Raw genomic sequence first — 20,448 nt, forward strand, 5'->3', positions numbered from 1 at the left:
GATTTGAGTAATTTATGCTTTTTCTCTTCATTATTCTCTTACTAACACCTGAAGCGACTTTGAAACATGAACTAGTATGCTCTTGGCCAAAAATAAACCTGTTTGGCATCACTTTGTAGTTAAATAAACCTAATTACAAGTAGGGCTGCACAACTGATAAGTTGTACATAGTGATAACAACTCTTGATTTGTGTTTACTTTTTCCTCTTTTGGTGGAACTGACTCATCTCTCTAGAGCCACTTATGTACAATGGTAATTTAATTTTCTTCAGGCTCTCAAAACATTGGAGGGAATTATCTGCATTGAACAGACATGACTGGCCATCTGCTTGTAAAGAGGTTTAAATTTAAACTGGTGGTTCCTATTTCAGTTGAAATATTGACAAAGCAAGATTTTAGTTAGCCAGTCTTCTAAAGAGTTGTCATTAGAAACTTCTCTTTTCCTGACCTATCTTATCCACTTCAGAGTTGGAGGGGCCATGGAGGCAAGGGGTTATGAAGCCTTAAGCAAGGCCAAACCTTTAATAAAAATGCCATATACTATATGCCACAAGAATTCTGACACTTGACACTTCAAGAACTTTGGATGAACAGACATCTTGCCAGCAGATGGAGACAAGAAATTCAGAGTGACTTAGGGCAGCCGTCCATGAGAAGACCAATTATTACCTGAGCAATAAGTTCATTTTTGTTTGACGCATTTTATTTCCCCCCCTCTTCTGCAAGAGACTAGCTGCCACTCTTAGCTTTCTCCGCCAGTATTTGAGGCAGGGGATTATATTATCCTTTTGGATTTAAGGTTCTTCATCCTAGTTCTCAGTTTCTTTTAAACTAGGAAGTTGGAGCTTTAGCTAGATGGTTTGACAGGCAGTTAGCTTTTTTCTTCATGATCTTAAATAAAGGCTCATCACCCAAGTTAGTGTTTTCCTCAGAACCCACTGGCTCACTTGGCATTTAAAGCCCATGGTGAGTTGTATTTTCTTAAGTGTGTTTAAAGCATTTCCTGTATCACAGAATGCAGCATGCTCTACTTGTGTTACAATGGTAGAGAATAGAATTGCAAGGGCTTGAAAACTGCTTAGAAAGTAAAGTGACTGAACTTAAAGTGCTGAGGCATCTGGATGAGTCCAAATAATAGAATAATACAGCATTTGAATATGCCATTATTTTTTATCATTTTTGATTCATTTCAACTCCATATGGTGAATGAATGTACTGCGTATGTAATAAGCACCTCCTCCCTTCCTTCATGTTTCTTGTTCTGTTGTGTTAGCCACCCCAAGTTTGTATACAGTGCATTTATATCCCTCCCTCCATTTCTTTCAGTGGGCTAAACAGCTCCAGAGCCCCATCCTTTCTGAATTTTCGAGTCCCAAGATCTAAAAGTTTTTTCGCCTGTAATACTAGTTTTCCTTTATCGTTTTTGAGCATGTGGCAAAAACTGTCCAATAAGGCGTTGGATATTGGCTTGAATTTCCTAACTGTACACATGAAGCTGTATTTTTCATAACCTACAGTTGCTTTCCTTGTGGCTACATTGTAGTGATGGCTTTAGGTACCTTGTGGTAAGCACAGCCACCTTGCTCCCCCTCCTCCTTTGTCATGCTTCTTGATGAGACTATATTAGTGTGTGAAAGTGGCTGTTCATTTGTGGGTGCTAGCCCTTACACTTAATACTAAACATCTTCCCCTTTTGTTTTTTTCTGGTGTAGAAATATTCTAATCAAATAATAGTGGTAGGTGTTCACAAAGGGCTTAGAAACACGAGGCAGCTAGGATTCAGTTCATGGTGTTTATAGGGTACTGAGCTTTCTTGCAGCACATCAAGAAGTAGGATCAGGAACAGAAAAAGCAAATATTGGCATGTGTTGTATGAACCAGAGATGGTAGCTTAAAGCAAACTAGTTAGTTATACACACTGTCTTCATAAGTTGGTTTGCTTTAAAATTGACTAGAGTTGAGTTTTTAAGCAGCAATCTGTGGGCTCATATGACAGAACAAGTAAAGTTTATGTGAAAGGGAAATTGGAACATGTGGTAGAAGGAAGCTTGTGAGCCTCAGACTTTGCTCGGGTTAATGTCAAACACTTAACACTAAATCATGATTTAGTGCTTTGTGCAAAGATAGCCACTGTAAAGTAACTTCACTCTAGCATATTGAAAATCTACCCAACCAATAATTTACATTTATCCTCCTGTGCTAATAGGCAGTTATTGAAAACCTAGAGCTTCAAGAAGAAACTAAAGAAGAGTCTGATGAAGAAGAGGAAGATGATGAAGAATCTGGTCGATTACGTTTCAAAACTGAACGGAAAGAAGGAACAATCATTAGACTTTCGGATGTAACGAGAGAGCGAAGAAACATTCCAGAAACTTTGGGTGAGATTTTTGGTTAGTGGTCATGGCACTAGAATTTAAGTGCCAACACATTATTTGTACAGTTTAGTATGAATCTGTAAGCATTACTCTAAAGTGACCAAAGAGAAACACAAACCAAAGTGTTTCGTAAGTTGGTCTCTAATAGAGTTTTAGTGGCAGGTAACAAAAAATATTTCCCCTACCATTTCAATTTTGTGTTGCCTTTTAAAAAAATGCACAATGGGCCTGTTTAATTCTAATGCCAATTTAGACTTGTATGAATGAGCCTGCATGAGCCTTGAGCCATAAGGATATCAGAAGATAAGGCTTCTAGTTTTTGAGTAGTCACGGTTCCCTATTATGCCCAAACTTATGGCTAAATGAACTGCAGTTCCCCCCAAGTTAGGCCACAATGGGTAACTATAGTCAGTTTAAAAGTGAGGTTCATGCAGTCTTGTTCATGTAACAGTAGCCAATAGCTGCACATCGAGGCTCAATTCTGTGTATGTAACTCTGAAATTCAAGTTTGGACATTAGGTGAAAGCACATGTCAGCTATCGTAAATCCATTACTAATTTTTCAGGATGAATTTATTCTGTTTATTGGCCATGTAATTCTGCCCCAGAGTTTGATAGCAGAGCAGCTGGAGCTTTCTTTTTATTTCCTCTATTCCCTCCCCAATTTAAACTACTTTACTTTTAGGAGGAGGTTGTGATTTCATAAAGGTTGGAAAATACTGTATTAATTCAGAAGCTATTTTTTAAAATCCAGATGCTTCTTGAGCAAATAACTGATATTTCCAATTTCAAATGCCTTTCTGTTACCATATATTATAAAAGTGATATGTTCAAAGAAACATAGGGTTAGAAGAGACCCCAAGCGTTATCTAGTACCACCCCCTGCAATGAAGAAATCCTGCCCATAGCAGTTCCTGGGTAGGCTTTAACCACCAACCTTCTGATTAATAGCCAAATGCCCTGACCCTTTGCACCAAAGGCTCCCATTATCTGCCATTTTTACACAATCTATTTTAAGTCTGCATGGCAGTCATGCTTATTATTAACATTAAGTGTTACCATATTATATTAGGTTGATAATTGTTTTTATCTGGTTGCTGCAATTGGCATAAGGTAGGAAGGCCTAAATTATAAGAAGTTAAACTCCTAATAGGAAACAATACTGCAAGCAGTGTAATTCTTTTTGGAATACAGTGGTGCCTCGCCAGACGAAATTAATCCGTTCCGTTAGGCTCTTCGTATAGCGGTTTTTTCGTCTTGTGAAGCAAGCCCTTGACAGCTTAGCAGATTAGCGCTATTAGCGGTTTAGCGGCTTTTAGCGATCAGCTGTTAAGCGGCTTATCAGCGGAACAGCTGATAAGCGGCTTAGCGGCTTAGGAAAAGGGGGAAAAAAGAGGGGGAAACCCGCAGGAACTCGCAAGACGTTTTCGTTTTGCGAAGCAAGCCCATAGGGAAATTGGTTTTGCGAAGCGCCTCCAAAACGGAAAACCCTTTCGTTTAGCGGGTTTTCCGTCTTGCGAGGCGTTCATCTTGCGGGGCACCACTGTATGCTCTTCATTTCTTGGTATTGATTGGATGATTGTCTTAATGGTGACTGAGACTGTTACTGTGTCCAAGAAACAAAGTTGTTAAAAGGAAAATACTTTTTAAATGTCCAGGAACAGTGAATATCTGTCTGATGGGTCTCACGTCAGTTTTACATAAGTAAAAGAATATACTTTTGGTTACGTCTAGATGTGTCTCTCTTTCCCAATTTGGGAACAAACGTGTTATCTCTAGGGTGACACGCAATGTCTGCTCAGCATGGGAGCAGGTCTTTCCACCAACACACACTTTTCTAGAAGGTTTGGCTGATTAAAGATGGTTCCTGAAAGAACTCTCACATTTATGCTGTCATCATAGTGAGGTGGAACTGGCAGGATTGCTACTGAATTATTTACAGTCTCAGTGTGCCATCTTGCAAAAGTACATGCAAACAAGTCTGCTTTTGAAATGTTCTCAGCTTCAGAATCAATACAAAGGCCTTGTATAGTTTGAGAACAGAACATGCTGGTTTATCCCATGATGCGACAACCTCAGGAGTGTGCTTTCTGTTGCATATCTCAAGGACTGCTTCTCCCCAAATGAACCAACCCAGACCCTGTGATCATCATCTGAGGCTGTCCTTGTGTGCCCCCTCTACAAGAGGTCTGGAGATTGGCAACACAAGCACGGGCCTTTCCTTTCCATTTGTGGAATGCTGTCACTGGGGAGGCTTACCTGGCGCCATCATGACATATTTTTAGGCGCCAGGAAAAAAATGTTTCTTTGCGATCAGGCCTTTGGCTGATTAACTGTTCCATGGCCTTTTAAATGTGTTTGTTGGAGGGGGGTTATTGGTTTGTTTTTGTTTGATTATGTATTTATGTTTTCGTGTTGTGAACTGCCCTGTGATCTTCAGGTGAAGGGCGGTATACAAATTTAATAAATCATAATAATAGATATACCCTTTTAAGGTGCATCACTGTCTCAGGTCTCTTACGAAAGTAACATAGGCATTTAAACAGTGATTGATTGGAGGGAGACATGCAGATGGCCACCTCCAGGAAGGAGCTCTATAGTTCACATATTCATGTCAACAGTTGCATGCATTAGTACTGCCCCCTGTATTTTTGTATTTTTACTTACTATGTTTAGTATTTATTTATTTATTATTATTTTTATACTGTCTTTCACCCAAAGACCATAGGGTGGTTTACAATATAAAAACACAAAAATACATACCATAATAACAACCAAAACCAATACTCTGCTCCCATTTAAATAAAAATATTTAAGGTGGGATAAAGTAGTGTGCTTTTGAGGAAAGGAAATGTGAACTCACCAGGTCTCAATTAGAGGAGTTTGGTACGTGAAGCAGGAATCATTGCACATATGGTAGCCAGGGCTTGAAATTTCAGGTTCATAGGTGTTACAATACAGATTTAGAGACCAGTGTTGCATTGGGCTGAATAACTGCAGGTTTCTAGGTCATGAACCATGTGGGATTATCTGGTCCTGATTTATCAAATAGTTTGATAAATTTGATTTCTCCTCTTTCCCAGGCTAAACATGCCCAATTTCCTCAACCATTCCTCATCAGGCTTGGTTTCCAAACCATTGATCATCTTGGTTGCCCTCCTCTGCACACACCCCAGATTTAATATCTTTCTTAAATTGTGGCACCCAGAAATGGACTCAGTACCTCAGATGTGGTCTGACCAAGGGAGAATAGAGTGGAACTGACACTATATTTCTATTGAAGCAGCCTAGAATAGTATTAGCTTTTTTTGCTGCTGCATCACACTGTTGATTCATTTTAAGTTTATGGTCCACTCAGACCCTTAAATGCTTTTCACATATACTACTGGTATGCCGGGTGCAGCTGTTTCTTCAGATGCCTCCCACTTTTCTTTCTTGTTGGAATTGTTGTCTGCATTTGTGCCTTCCATATTTTACCTTTAAGAGACTTCCATTCATATTGAACTCCCTTCTCTTTGAGTATTTCTGACCATGGGATCTCACCTAGTAGTTCCTTAAGCTTTTTGAAATTAGTCTTAAAGTCCAGAGTGGATGTCTGACTACACTCAGCTTCTTCCTGCCTCTGTATCCTGAAACCCAAGATGACATAAGCACTTCCTCCCAATAATAAAAGATGAAAAAGCATACAGCCCGTCAAAAGGCAGAGTTTGAGTTGAACTAAAAGAACCAGAATATAGACTGAAACCTGAGTGTTTGAACGTGTTGGCCTCCCTGAGGTTTGTACCACAGCTGAAAAGGTCCTGTTCCTAGTAGAAGTCTGATTTATTTGGTGTCTGTCTAAAACCAGCACCTTTAGTTAATCTCAGAAACAGGTAGGTGGATAATGTGGACAAAAATATCATTTTTCTGATTGTGGAAATAGAAATGTGTGTGTATGTGTTATCACGCTGTTATCTAGGCAGAATTCAGCTGGAGGCATGTTGCTTTTGCGATATTTACTAGTAGAAATCAGTTGTGCCAAGAAACATCCACAATTGCAGAAGCCCTTTCACTTTCTGTCTTTTAATCTGAAAAGTAGTTGAGAGATTAGTAAATGCTTCTTACCTGTGTGGGGCCTGCTTAGAAGAATTATTTAGTATACATAGAAATATATATAGTCATTTAATTGATGTATATTCACATGGTCCAGTAAACTATAGCATAAAAATGTTATAGCTAATAAAAATGAAAAGTTGAATGAAAAATGAAACAAACTGATTAGCAGTTTGCAAAGAGTTCTAAATGACGTATTTTATACAAGTCTTTCAGTTAATTTTGTATCTTATACCCAAGTTTTTCTTTGAAAAGTCATTGTCAGCTGGAGCTGTTAAAAGATCTACAATAATTGATGTCTATTAGGGATCAACCTAATAGGACTAAAAAATGTAGTAGAACTGGCGTAATAAATATTACTTTCCTTTCAGTACTGATTGCTCTTAATAGGAATTACGGGTATAGAAATGAAACTTGGTTGTATAGCTACATTTCTTTACTTTAAAATCTAGACATAAGTTGAAAAAACACTTAAAAGAGAAATTAATATTTCAGTGGAAATTACAAACGTAATTTCCATCCTGTCACTTTTTGGTGACCTTTCGTGACAGCTTGTCTCTATTGGAGGGAAGCATTCTTACTTGCTGATTAAAGATGTCATTTCAAACCATTTTATTACCAAGGATAGCAAAATTAATCTTGACATTTGGAGGCACTAGAAAAATAATTGCTGATTCACTGCATTAGGTGTATGTGAAAGAATTCTACAGTTAAGATTGGGTGTCTGCTGGCAAAAATATGTTAAACATTTCCCCTCATGAATGGAGCAGAGGCATCTCCTAAGTGTTGCTTTTGCAAATGAAAAGGGAAATCTCTTGGCTTGAAAGAGTTTTCAGGAGAGTAGATCATATTGTATTGCATATAAAATAGTGTTTTGGGAACTATGGCCCAAAGAGTGCATGGGGGGGTGTTACTGATCCTGCCCCCTCCTAGTAGTAGCTACTTGCAACACTGCTATGGCGTGTTCCCTGATCCTCAGATTTCTAATAAAGTCTTAATGCTATAATTTGTCGACATCCAATGAAACTATATATTGGAAGGTTCAGGATAGACAAAAGAAAGTGCTTCATACAGTACACAGCTCTGGAATTCACTCCCCCAAGAAGTAGTGGTGGCCATCAACTTGGATACCTTTAAAAGAGGATTAGACTAATTCGTGTACAATATGAGCTATGACGGCTGTGTTTCACCTCCAGTGTTGGAGGCATCATGACTCTGAATGCCGGTTCCTGGAAATCACAGGTGGGGAGAACTCAGGTCCTGCTTTCAGGCTTCCCACAGGCATCTGGTTGGTCACTGTGAGAACAGGATGCTTGATCCAACAGGCTCCTCTGAAGTGGGAATGGCAGCTGAAAAGTCCTCATGCAGTGGATCACATAAAGTCCTCTGGATCCCTTCTCGTTGCTCATGTGAAGGTGTAAGATTCCCCAGTAATTCAACAATTCCTTTTGAGGGTATTCTTTCATGTTAGGTACAGAGCTTTGTCTTATACCACTTCTCATATGTGATCCAATCCAGTTAAGATCTACATCTGGTACTCTTCTTCATGCTTCATCTTCCACCAGGAAGTAAAGCATGGAGCAGAACCTTGGGACAGGGATGTCTGATACGTTGTTGATCAGGCATAGGCAAACTCGGCCCTCCAGGTGTTTTGGGACTACAATTCCCATCATCCCTGACCACTGGTCCTGTTAGCTAGGGATGATGGGAGTTGTAGTCCCAAAACATCTGGAGGGCTGAGTTTGCCCATGCCTGCTGTTGATGGATGTTTCCTCTGTTTTATAGATACCTGCTTTCAAAGGTGTGAGGTACCCCAAGTGCAGGAGAAGCTGAGTATAAAGGCTTCTAATGAATGAATACCCATGGGCAAACTTGTATTTATCAGTTGAGAATGGCACCAATAGGAATAAGGAATTATGGGTGGAAGGCAGAGGATAAAGGATTCTTGGGGAAATGATTTCTCCCCTCTCTCCATCTTGTGTAAAAAAACAAACACAGAACAAAACAAAAACTCTTGGGTGGAGGGGAGTAAGAGCCCATTTTCTCCCTCCTCCCCAGCTGGTTCTTTTTTTGGAGCAGGGGGGAGCTGGCTTTCATTACATCCCTGAAGCAATTGCTTCCTTGCCCTAGCAGAGATGTGTTAGCACATGTGGACTGCTCCTGAACATTCCTCATAGAATCATAGAGGAACCAGGAGGATCATCTAGTCCATCCCTCTGCAATGCAGGAATCTCAGCTGGCCATCCAACCTCTGTTAAAAAAACCTCCAAAAAAGGAGAGTCCACAACCTCCCGAGTGAGACCTCTAATCAGAATCATTTTGGTGGAGCTGGGAAGCTGGGCAGTCCTTCTGAGATATGAAGATCTCATACCAGAGCAGGTTTTCTGTTTTTTCCCTACCAGCTGGGGCATCCTTATTGTCCACACCCCCACATACTATTTTGAAATAAATGAATAGGGCTGTATTGTAGTATGCCTGCGTTTCTTGGGATTGGGAAGGACATAAATCCAGCTGTATGGATCTGAGGGCTGTGAAGCTACTGCAGTCACACACATTTCCAGCTTTAGTTTACAGGGGGTGTCGTCCCCGTCTCTGTTTGTGGCCTGGCTCCCTGCAGTCTGTCTCCCCAGGCACTTTTCTAAGCTGTGCTCTGATGTTGGAAGTGAGCTTGATTGGGAGAGAAGTGCTTGATGAGGAGGTATGCTGTGTAGCAAGTGCATAGGAGCTATGCACTCAACTGCGCACCCTTCTTGCTCTTAAAATTGGAAAACCTACTTTTCTGATTTTGTGGGACAGGATCAGATCAGAGTCGAGAGTGTCGTTTCGAGCATTTTGTGCTCCTTTGTCAAGGCTGTAAAATACAAAAGACAAAAGTAATAGAACTGCATAACAAGGTTGTCAGTGTGCTTGTACAGCACAGTTGTAAATACCAGATTCCTTCAGTTTGGTTGCATAAAGCAAGCTTTCACGAAGCAATTAATTGTGGTGTCAAGCCCCCTTCCTCCTACAGAAAACGAAAGGGAAAAGCTTTCAGGTATGAGAAGTACAGAGTTGTGAGTTCCATAGCCAAACTCCATTTTTATTTATATGCATTTAACAAAATTAATATACTGCTTACTCAATAGAAAACCTCTAAGCATTTGTGTGTGTGTGTGTGTTGGAATGAGCAGTGAGAGTTTAGAAACTGAGCATTAGTATTGCCCAGGCTTTGCTTTATTTAACAGCCCCAAATATATTTCTGAATCTGTTGCCTTAAGTAACAAATTCAAAATGAAATTAAAAATTAAGCCGTGAGTGCCACTGCAGTCTGCTCTGTAATGGAACCTTTATTGTGATTATAGAAAAAGGCATGCTTGAAGTAAGTTGAATTATTTTTTCCTCGAATGAAGGGGAAAGTATTTTCCTCCATGGTGGTAAAACTAAGGCATTTAACTTGCTCAAATAGCACTAGCAAAGCCTTGCATTTAATTAATTTTCTTACATTTATATCCTGCCTTTTGTCTGTGATGGAATCCATCAAGCTTTATGTGTAGTTCCCCCATCAGACACTGGCCAGACCCAGACCTTCAGCAAGGCGGTGGCCTCACTTTCCTTCAGGCCATATAAACACTTGCTAGGCAGCCATAGGTGATAAGAAATTGCAGGCAGGCAAGGGAGCTGTGTTTGTTCTGTCAAATCATGTCCACAGCTTGAGGCTCAGGTTTGTCCTCTACCATCTGTTGCGGATTAGATGTTTGACCTTTCTTCTAGCTTCTGCCAAGGAACCAGAGAAATTGTTTCTCTACACAGTTGTAGAGCTCCTTTCTGCTGGAGATGTCCTGCCAACCATGTATAGGGCTGCTTTCAACATCTGGGAACTAAAATGGAAGCATACTGTGGTTATGCTATGTGTGTAACACACATTTTGTGTTTTATTTAAAACTGCTGGCAGAGATTTGCATCGTAAAGGTATGCATTTGGTCACCCCACAACCCTTTTGCCTGGGAAAATGAAGAAAAGCAAATGCTTGACTTTCTGCTAAGCCAATTCTGATTGAATTTATTGATATTTGCTTCAACTGGAAGGGAAACCTTGTAGTGATATCTAAATCTAAAGAAATAGAGGTGGTGGTTACTGATGTTGATCCAGGAAGTTGCAGTGGAATCAATTCTAAGATCCATTTCATCTATACATCTTGATGCATTTTATTTATAGACATTTTCCAACCTGTTCTTGAAATCTGTTGTTTCCATATTACTTAAAGCACACCTGTTATTGATATGTTTAATGAAATCTGATCAAATAATAGCTGCACAATCTCTGCTATCTATAGTATGCCACATTAAGGTTATTGTGAGAGACAGGAAAAATAAAAATAGTTTCACAGATGGATCTTGAAAGAGCAACAAACTGACATACAAGTGCTTATATTCAAAAAAACAAATTTAGTTGCAATCTGATTTGAGATGTTGGTGGAAATCTGCTTTAAGAAATTCAGTAGCTGTAAGCCACTCTTGGAAGAATAAAACATTTCTTTCTTGATAAATGCAAGGATGCATTTCTATTTGCAAATTAAAAAGATCTGGTAAAGGTAATGTTTGTGCCCTATAATCAGGGTGATGGGTGGCTGTGCAATTTTGTTGTGGCTGCAGGGAAAATTTTTTATTACTTCATTAGTCCTTTTAATCCTCCTGGTAAATATCTAAAAGCGCCCCCCTTCTTTCATCTGATAGAACTTTCTGCAGAAGCCAAAGCAGCGTTATTTGAATTTGAAGAGAGGGAAAGGCAAATGAAGCAGGGGCGTTATGGCTCAAGAAGAGGAGGAGGAGGAGGAGGAGGAGGAGGAAGGAGAGGAGGGCCTTTAATGTGTCGTGGGATGGGAGAACAAAGAAGAGACAACAATGAAAGGGGAAGAATGAAGGATCACAGGCCTGCGTTGCTGTCGACCCAGACATCTGTTACGGTATCCAAACACAATGATTATGGTGGTCAGGGTTGGTGAATTTTAGTTATTTAAGCAAAATTGTTGAAAACACTGACTGCATTAAGCTGCTCAAGGTTGAATTCAATAGTTCATTTATTGATGGGAATGCGAGCACTTTCGTTTGTGGCTGCCCCTACACAAGTTCAAGCCACTGTTGGCAGAGCATATACATGAGCATGGTTCCTCCACTGCCCCATCCTGAGGTTTCTGAGAGATCCTGTGCCCCAAGTTCTTGCGGGGGGGGGGGGGCTATTTTAGGAGTAGCCAAGGACCAATGTCAGAAACTGCTTTTAACTTCGCTGAGTTTCCAGTGAGGCTCCCATGTAGTGCAGAAAGCTGCTGTAGCTTTTATATCAAGAGTAGATACGAGGCTGGGTATGTTTGCAGTAGTAGCATTCTGAGTGGGAGAACATTCTGGTGGGAGAACGTAAAGGAATGGGGCTGGTAGCTACTATAATCATGCTGCTGAAAGCCTCCACTTTCTGAGAAGCTGCTAAGTAGAACTTGATGGCAATGGCTTGTCTCCTGCTGTTGCCTCTCGCTCCCCACACATTGGGCTTCCTGTGTACATGGAGTTTCCATTTAGCTATCATGGCTCATAAGCCTGTGAATATCAAACTTCCAGGAGTTTGTGTAGTCAGTAGTCTCAGGGGATGCCTCTTGTATTTAAATTTTTTTTAAAGGTGATTACAATTTTGAGCAAACGTGATTTTCTGTGTTTTCTTTTTAGACACATTCAGAAAGGATATTTCGTCATCAACAGCCCATTAGGAATCTCTTCCAGCAGCAGCAGCAGCAACAACAGCAGCAGCAGCAGCAACAGTTGCAGGGGCTGTTACCCATTCCCCCTCAGCTTCATACACCACCTCCACCTCAAGGGATGCATATGCCACCTCAGCTAGAAGCACCAAGAATGCTGATGAATCCTCCTCCAGTGACATCTCAGCAGCCAAAAAACATACATATAAACCCACACTTCAAAGGAACTGTTGTAACGCCTGTACAAGGTGAGATTTTGTCAGAAAGCAACACTATAAACAGCCTATAATTTTGACCTGGAACAGCCCCCTCCAGTTCTATAAGTACAATTCACATGTGATGATGATGATAATTTATATACTGCCCTATACCTGGGGGTCTCAGGGTGGTTCACAGAATAAAATTCTGTGATTATTCTGCATGTACTGCTGTTTTACTGCCGTCATTTATGCAGAGGTGTGCTTGTATGAAAGGGTTGGGGGTATTGCTGAAGTAGGGGAAAGGTGTCTCTTCAGACATATATATACAGTCGTACCTTGAAAGTTGATTGGAATCCGTTCTTGAAGTTCGATCGACTTCCAAAACCAAAGCGCGGCTTCTGATTGGCTGCAGGAAGGAAGCTCCTGCAGCCAATCAGAGGCCCCATCGGATGTTCGACTTCCAAAAGAACATTCGAAAATTGGAACACTCCGGGTTTTGATCATTTCGGAACTGATTTGTTTGGGAGCCAAGGCATTCAAGATCCAGGGTACAACTGTACTGCCTTGGCGTTTACTGCCAGCATATAGAGAACATTTACATTAAATCAAAACATTATTCATTCAGGCAAGTCCAGCAAGTGTGTGTGTATTGAATGCTGACTTTAAAATGTCAACATGCTTCGCTCCTTCCATTCATTCCAGTATTTGAACTACAAAATCAACTAGATTCTTTCAGTACAGTCATACCTTGGGTTATGAATGCTGCGGATTGCGCGTTTTCAGGTTGCAGACCGCACCCAACCCAGTAGTACCGGAACAGGTTACTTCTCGTGCATGTGCAGAAGTACAAAATGACATCATGCGCAGAAGCACGCGTGTACAGACGCGGTGCTTCAGGCTGCGAACGCTGCGGGTTGCAAACGTGCCTCCCGCACGGATCACGTTCGTAACCAGAGGTATGACTGTACCTGATACTTGGAAGTGGTACCAGTTTGTTTTATTTGTGGTCTTTTGATTCCAGTCGTTGGGTAACACCTACTTCAGAACCAACATGACAAGTTAACTTTATAATTGATCATTCATTCACATATATATTGTTTAATTCTACAAAATTCTTGTGTTGCCTATGCTAGCTGAATCCCAGTTGCCCTGGCTGAATGCTCTTAGTAAATTTTTCCTGCCTGCAGCTATTTGGAAGAACAGGGGAGCAGCTGCCTATGAATATGACTGCTTATAAAAATGGCCTAGAGTCTTGGCTAAAACAAATTGATTTAAAAGGTGTGCTCCTTGTTTTTAGTGCCCTTGCTGCCAGTCCCAAACCAGCCAAGACCTGCTGTTGGACCCCAGAGATTTCCTGTGAGTAGCAGCTGTTTTTTCTTCTCTGATATGGATAAGCATACATTTGCAAAGAAATATTAATATGGCAAATAAAAGCGGTGCCAGTGAAATATAACTTTAAGGTTTTGTAAATATTGACAGTGATCTGTGCAGTAGAAAATGTTTGTTAGAAGCTTAAGATCAATGAATTTCTGAGAGCAGAATTAATTTTGTTTAATTGTAAAATTGTCGAGCCACTCTCTCAAATGGGGAGTGTTAAAATAAAAGTGCAATGATTTTTTTAAAAAATGACTTTCCTGTTCATTAGTCTTTTCAATATAAATAGGAGGAATGCTAATTTAATAAAAAGGTCATACTTAAAATGTGTTGTGCTTGGAAAATATAAAGATCTGTACTAGTTTTGTACTTATTTTAAGCATTTAATAGCAGATGTTGAGTTGACACTGGCTAATTCTACCCCCCTTTCTTATTTTTGGCTTCTAAAATACACTTTCTCTTTCTCCTTGATTGATTTACTTCTCTGACATTAGTCTTACTCCTCAGGATCAATGTCATATAATCCCACCTTGCCAGTCCTTGCCATCTTCAGGGATATCCCCATGTAAAGCACATTGATAATCCAACCAGTTTGGATTACTGAATAATGTGGGCTATAGTATCAAGGTTGTCCTTATCCAAGAATGTTTGAAGGTAGTGCAATAGTTGAAGCTGGGCATAGGCACTCCTCACCACTGTGACCACTTGGACCTCCAGTGATGGCTTGGTATCTTGGAGTATCCCTAGACTGCACACCTCTTCTTTCATGGGGACTGCTACTCCATCCTGAATTGACTGGCTACTAATTAATGGAACTAGCCATTCACATAATGTCAGGAAGTCAGTTTATTGACTTGCCCAGTACATTCCTGCCTCCTGTACTGCATTTACACAATCTTTCCTGTTTATGATGGTAGGGAGAGATCTTGCTGGGTGTCAGTTGTGTGTTGTTGATGCCATGCTCTTAAATTCCCAGATAGGTATTGTTTCCAGACTGTGGAAGGACCATGTGTTTTGAGTTCCCTTTGAATACTTAAAGAAGCTTTAGGAAAACTAGCTATAAAATAATTGTTAATATATGCACAGCCTGTCTGCTTGACCGTAGATTCTAAGACAAAAAATAGTTGCAAGTAGAAAATGTACACCTCAAAATGTGAGAGTGGATTTGTACCATCCATGGTCTTTTAATAGGATGATTAGTTTTCCTTACATAATCAATTACTGTGTCTGTTTTTTCTGTGAGGGATTACTAATAGTCATTGCAATTACTGCATAAATCTGTATTACAACATGCCAAAAATGCTTTGAATCCAGTGGTTTAAGTATTTTCATTTATCTAATTTTACAGAAAATGGATGCATATGAGGAATGAGACAGCCTTACTTTTTACTAAATTAAGGCGAGGTTTTCATATGAGCAACTGCTCATTTGAAATAGGAACTTGATGGCTGTTACACATCAGTCACATTTCATTCTGAAAAACACCCAAGTTGTAGATGATGCCATCAACAAAACTTGAAAGTTTTTTTAAAAAAAAGAATATAATATATATGTGTAGCCATTATTAGATGAACTCCACAATGCCTATAGAATAAATTATTGTGGGGGACCAAGGATTACTAGTCCATATTCTCAGTTGCTGCTCGTATTTTGTTCAGAGGTGCAAACAGTGACCCATGGACGATCCAGTTCTATAATTTAGTTGGCATTGCCTTGTAGGGTATTCAGATGCAGAGCACATGAGCTTTGCTGATATGATGTTACTGAGAGGAAACAAGTGCTGCGGAACAAATGTAGTTCCTGAAAGATCTCCTGAAACGTCACGCTGGTGGTATGGTGATTTTTGTTTTTCCAGATTGCAGGTGACATTGTGAAACTAGTAGAATGTGTTGTTTAATCACACGTTCAATACATTTGGTAGGTCCTTTGGAGGCCGGAAGGTGCTTGAGAGGCCAGCCTTGATCTGTGGGTTGCCATTTTGCTATTCCTGCCATGCACTGCTGCCAGAAGTTGAGGGGAGAGGGAGGAGTAAAGCAGCATCATTACTGAGCCTAAACTGAAGAAAAGTAGAACAAAAGTCCTGCCTTTCTGTGGCCTGTCAATTATGGATTGAATTCTAATAGCAAATAGCTTACTAGTTTGGAAGTCAGGATTCCATGTTTCTCTCATGAAATTGTAGTCCCGTCCCACCCGGTTTGTGGACTGACTTTCGTTAGAATAAATAACAGCTCCCTGAATTCACACATAATGCAGAATTGCAGTTCTTCAAAAATGAGAGTAGAAGCTTTTCTTCTTCATTCCACAGAAAGGGAGCCTCAGGACATAGCTTAGAGGATTTCTTCCGCAGCTTAGATGATCTCCTGAATTGGGTCCATAACAATGATCTGTTAATTTCAGATAGCATGTCATAGTGACCAGCCACTTGGAAGTGTGTTTGCCTTCAGACTGGTAGAAGTTTTTTTCAAACTCCATGAGCACAGTTCTGACACTAACCGCTTTCAGTGCATTTAGAAAATTTTAGACAGCCCAAGTTACTGCAACTCAAAGAAATCATATAAATTGTTCATATTTCAATATTGTTTTGTTTTTTACACGTTTGCATTCCCAGTGCCACATACGTGTCTCTTCATTACATCATATAAGCATATACTTACATAGTTGTTTAAATTACGGTTTTTTTCTTCTATGTCACCTTTAATTTTTTAGTATAATAAAACAAGAAGTTCTTGACCTTATTCAAAAAGACTAGCAGTATGTTCCTACCTAGCCCCTTTAGAAATGGTTAATCAAGATAAATTCCTCTTGGGAAAGACCACAGAATTAATAAATCATTCATTCTAGTAGTTGAGGGGCTTGCTTTTTCAGTTGTCTAAGAACCTTTCCCACACATTATGGAAGCCAAGAGCCAAGCCTGTATTTGGCTCAGTATGCAGCTGTGTTGACTGGGGTGGATGAGAGTTGTAGTACAAAACACCTGGAGAGTACAGGATTGGGGGATGCTGTTTTACACATACAGATGTTCTGATGAAATATAATTTGTGAATAGGCCTTTATAATAAGTACATTTTCAAGAGTGTCTTGTGACCGACATTATTTTGAGCATTCGAGAGATTACGGATTACGCGATTGTAGCAATAATATTTGTTTAGATGTTAGATCTCAAATGGCACTGGGGGGGGAACACCCCTTCTGTGCTGCTGCAGCAGTGATTGTGCTTTTGCTATGGCGGTGCTGTTAGAAGAGCAGCAGTAAATGAAATTTTCACTCTATTACTGTGCAGCAGCGGTGGCGAATCCCACATAGTCTGGAAAGCATTTTGTTTTCTTTTTAACATGATACAAGGTATCAGGTGGTCATGATTGACATTTCTTGGATAGAGCTTTATACAGCATTTCATGCAAATCATGTTTGAATGAGACTGCTGAATCAAATTACATTTCTCTCCTATTATAGCCCCTACAGATGTGCAACTGAGCTTCCTCAGCATCTACTGGCAAGCTTTCCTTACGAGGACTTGCCATTTTCACAACTCGTCTGCGCAGCCCTATAATTGCAACACTTACAATAGTGACAGAGTGATGAGTGTTTTCTCTTATCAAATCTATAAGTAGTAGCAAGCAGATGTAGTGCAAGATTTCCAACCCCCCCCCCCCCGCCCCGCCACTCTATACGCTGTCAAACAGTGTCAGGCTGGCAGAGGGAAAATGCAATTTAAAATGCAGGTGACATAATAACAAACACCCTCCATTTGCTAGTGGGCTTCTGATTAATCACTATTACCATACATTATCATACCATCAAATTTAATCATATCAGTGAATTCCCATCTGCAGGAGGAGCAGCAGAAGCTAAATATGATGGTAACAGCTATTAAACAAGAGCGGCAAAGAATACTTCTAAAATGAAGCAACCCTTTCCCTTTATTGATCTTACAAACGGTAAAATGCAGCTGAATTAACAGTTGTCCACTCTTTCACGTGACAGATGCAACCGTTACAAACACACACAAAAACAAATCCCAGAACATCAGAATTCACAAAAGCACTATGCTACAGAAGTGTTGAAATAAATGTGACCTCACTTTTGCCCTTCAATCTACAGTGCGTCTAAAATAGTCAGGAGCTGGGGGTGGATTATAAACCTCCCCAGGAATATATTAGGGGTCCCTGATGATCAAGATCCCGTAATATACCATGCATTTTTTTGTGGGGGTGGGGTGGATCTTTGCTTTCAGTATGCAGGAATGTTTGCTAATGATCTGAGGAAACATGTAATTCAGTATGGAATAGGATGTTGGGAACAGGCATGTTTAGCTTGTGGATTGGTGTGTGTGTTTTAAATAGAATTTAAGCAGGAACAGTGCAGGACCCTAAACTACTAAGGGTAATGATTCATGTACAAATTTCTTGTACAGTGAAACAGGAAGCATTCCCACCACCACTACTACTGCTCCTACCACTATTATTACTATAAGATGCCTTTAAAAAAGAATACAAATTTATGTAGGATATCTTTTAGTGGATATTTGCCCTGAGAGCCTCCATATTTGGAAGTAGTATACCTTATGACTAAGAAGTGCTGGAAACAAAAGAAGAGACACATCATTGTGCTTGGTGAATTCTGAATAGAAGTATATTTTCTGTTCTCTTGTTCCTTTCCACCATCCAAAAAAACCCCTGGTTTCAAATTCTGTTGAGGTCTAATATATAATCTTTCCATTTCCCCAGATGCACAGTTCCAGCAAAAATGTGTGCTGGCATTAATATTTTATTTCTTCCTATCACACGAGCCCAGAATGGCTAACAGTATTCCTTTAACGCAACACAAAAAAGTGCCCAACTTCAGAAACATTTCTTAAAAATACATAGCTGAAGTGTTAATTCTTCATTTATTATTGCATTGTAATAATTTTAAAAGTTATAGCCAGTTGCAGTTTTTTAACCTCCTTATACTCACCTCCTCCAGGTTAAAACCACAACTCTACAATAAAATACAATGTACAGTACCGTATAACAGTAATATACAGTAGGGCCTCTCATACTATACTCCAAAGGCTTGCAAAAACAGGTCTTAATCTCTCACAGAAGTTAAACAATATTGGGGACAACTAGCCATTGGGGGAGGCCTAGCTTCATGTAGTTTCCCCCTGGGCCATATAGTTTTTTGTTTTTTTAAAATTTGTATACCGTCTTTCTATCTTACAATGCTCAAGGCGGTTTATAAGCTGAAGAAACAAAAAATGTACATTTTATAACAATCTAATACAATACAAAAATGTGATAATAAAACTTTAAAATTCGCAACCTACATCAAAAAAGTAATATTCAACAAACATTAGAATAGTATTAAATAATAATAACATATAGAAGTTAAACAGAAATCCACTCAACAGTTACAATAAATAATTTCTAAACTATAGTCAATAAAACAATGGCAAGCCACAGTACATAAAATAATACAAATTGAGAAGCAGAGACTAGAGGGTGGAGCAAGGCAGGTGGAAGGAGGCCTTGCCTGATGGAGTCTCTCCCCTCACAGGCCATACTCATGAAGGGTATGAAGCTTTGTGCATTAGTACCAACACTGCAGTGCGCTCAGGATTAGTGTAATGTGTTCCCATTTTACTGCTCCAGGTAATAAATGGTTTCCCCAGCCACTCTGGGCGGCTTCCACAGAGACCAAAAATATACTAAGATCTCACACATTAAAACTTCCCTGAACAGGGCTGCCTTAAGATGTCTTCTGAATGTCAGGTAGTTGTTTATGGCTTTGACATCTGATGGGAGGGTGTTCCACAGGGCGGGTGCCACTACCGAGAAGGCCCTCTGCCTGGTTCCCTGTAGCTTTGCTTCTCGCAATGAGGGAACCGCCAGAAGGCCCTTGGCGCTGGACCTCAGCATCCGGGCAGAACGATGGGGGTGGAGACGCTCCTTCAGGTATACTGGGCCCCAGGTATTCTAAGACCCCAAAGCCATCTTACCCACAGTCTTGTTAGGATTCAGCCTCAGTTTATTAGGCTTTCTCCAGCGCATCACTGCCTCCAGATTCCAGCACTTGTACAACCTCCCCTGATTCAGTTTGTGTGGAAAGACAGAGCTCAAATTCATCTAAATATTAGTGACTCCATGCACCAAATCTTCAGATGGCATCTCTGAAGGTGATTGGTTTTAGTCATTTCCCCTCCAGAGATGGGAATGCTTGTCATCCCAAAAAGCAATTTAGAATTTCACCTACTTTAAAATACTTCTTTCTCCACATACAGTAAGTCACCCTTGGGTATAAGAACCAGAGACTGGACCCTGCTTCCTTTTTGCATGCATCTAATTGGTGCAGAACTCAGTAAATTAAAAAAATTGAGCTTATCATGAAGCCAAAAGCCACCATGCATTTGGGCATGGTGGTTTGCTGAGAACATGATGGCTGTGGAGCCATGCATTGAAGGGATCTGCATGTTACGTTTCTGCGTGCATCTTACCCTGTGGTGATTGAATTGAACTAAGGTCATTTACCCAAGAAAAGCCAAAGTCCAGTGGATGCTAAAGTAAGAGGATTAACATTTTGTGACAGATAGCTATAGTTTTAATCATGTCATAGGTTATAGTCACTGATTCTTTGCATTTATACAATTTTTAATAAGAATTAACAGAGTATCCCTACTTTGGTGTCAGTGGCATTCTTCTAGCCTC

The 20,448-nt window shown here is 40.0% G+C and overlaps 1 protein-coding gene across 3 annotated transcripts in view; it reads left to right on the forward strand.

Moving 5' to 3' along the window:
- The window catches only part of RBM33 (RNA binding motif protein 33), an 87,194-nt gene that overhangs the window by 16,825 nt on the left and 49,921 nt on the right, over positions 1-20,448 (forward strand). For all 3 annotated transcript variants that reach the window (XM_081834206.1, XM_081834205.1, XM_081834207.1), the window contains exons 7-10: positions 2,207-2,378; positions 11,179-11,408; positions 12,160-12,436; positions 13,686-13,744. In XM_081834206.1, the coding sequence (XP_081690332.1) occupies positions 2,207-2,378; positions 11,179-11,408; positions 12,160-12,436; positions 13,686-13,744 (738 nt within the window). The remainder of the gene's footprint in view (positions 1-2,206; positions 2,379-11,178; positions 11,409-12,159; positions 12,437-13,685; positions 13,745-20,448) is intronic.

This window comes from Podarcis erhardii, assembly GCF_964252035.2.
Source record: "Podarcis erhardii genome assembly, chromosome: 12".
Lineage (NCBI taxonomy): Eukaryota > Metazoa > Chordata > Lepidosauria > Squamata > Lacertidae > Podarcis > Podarcis erhardii.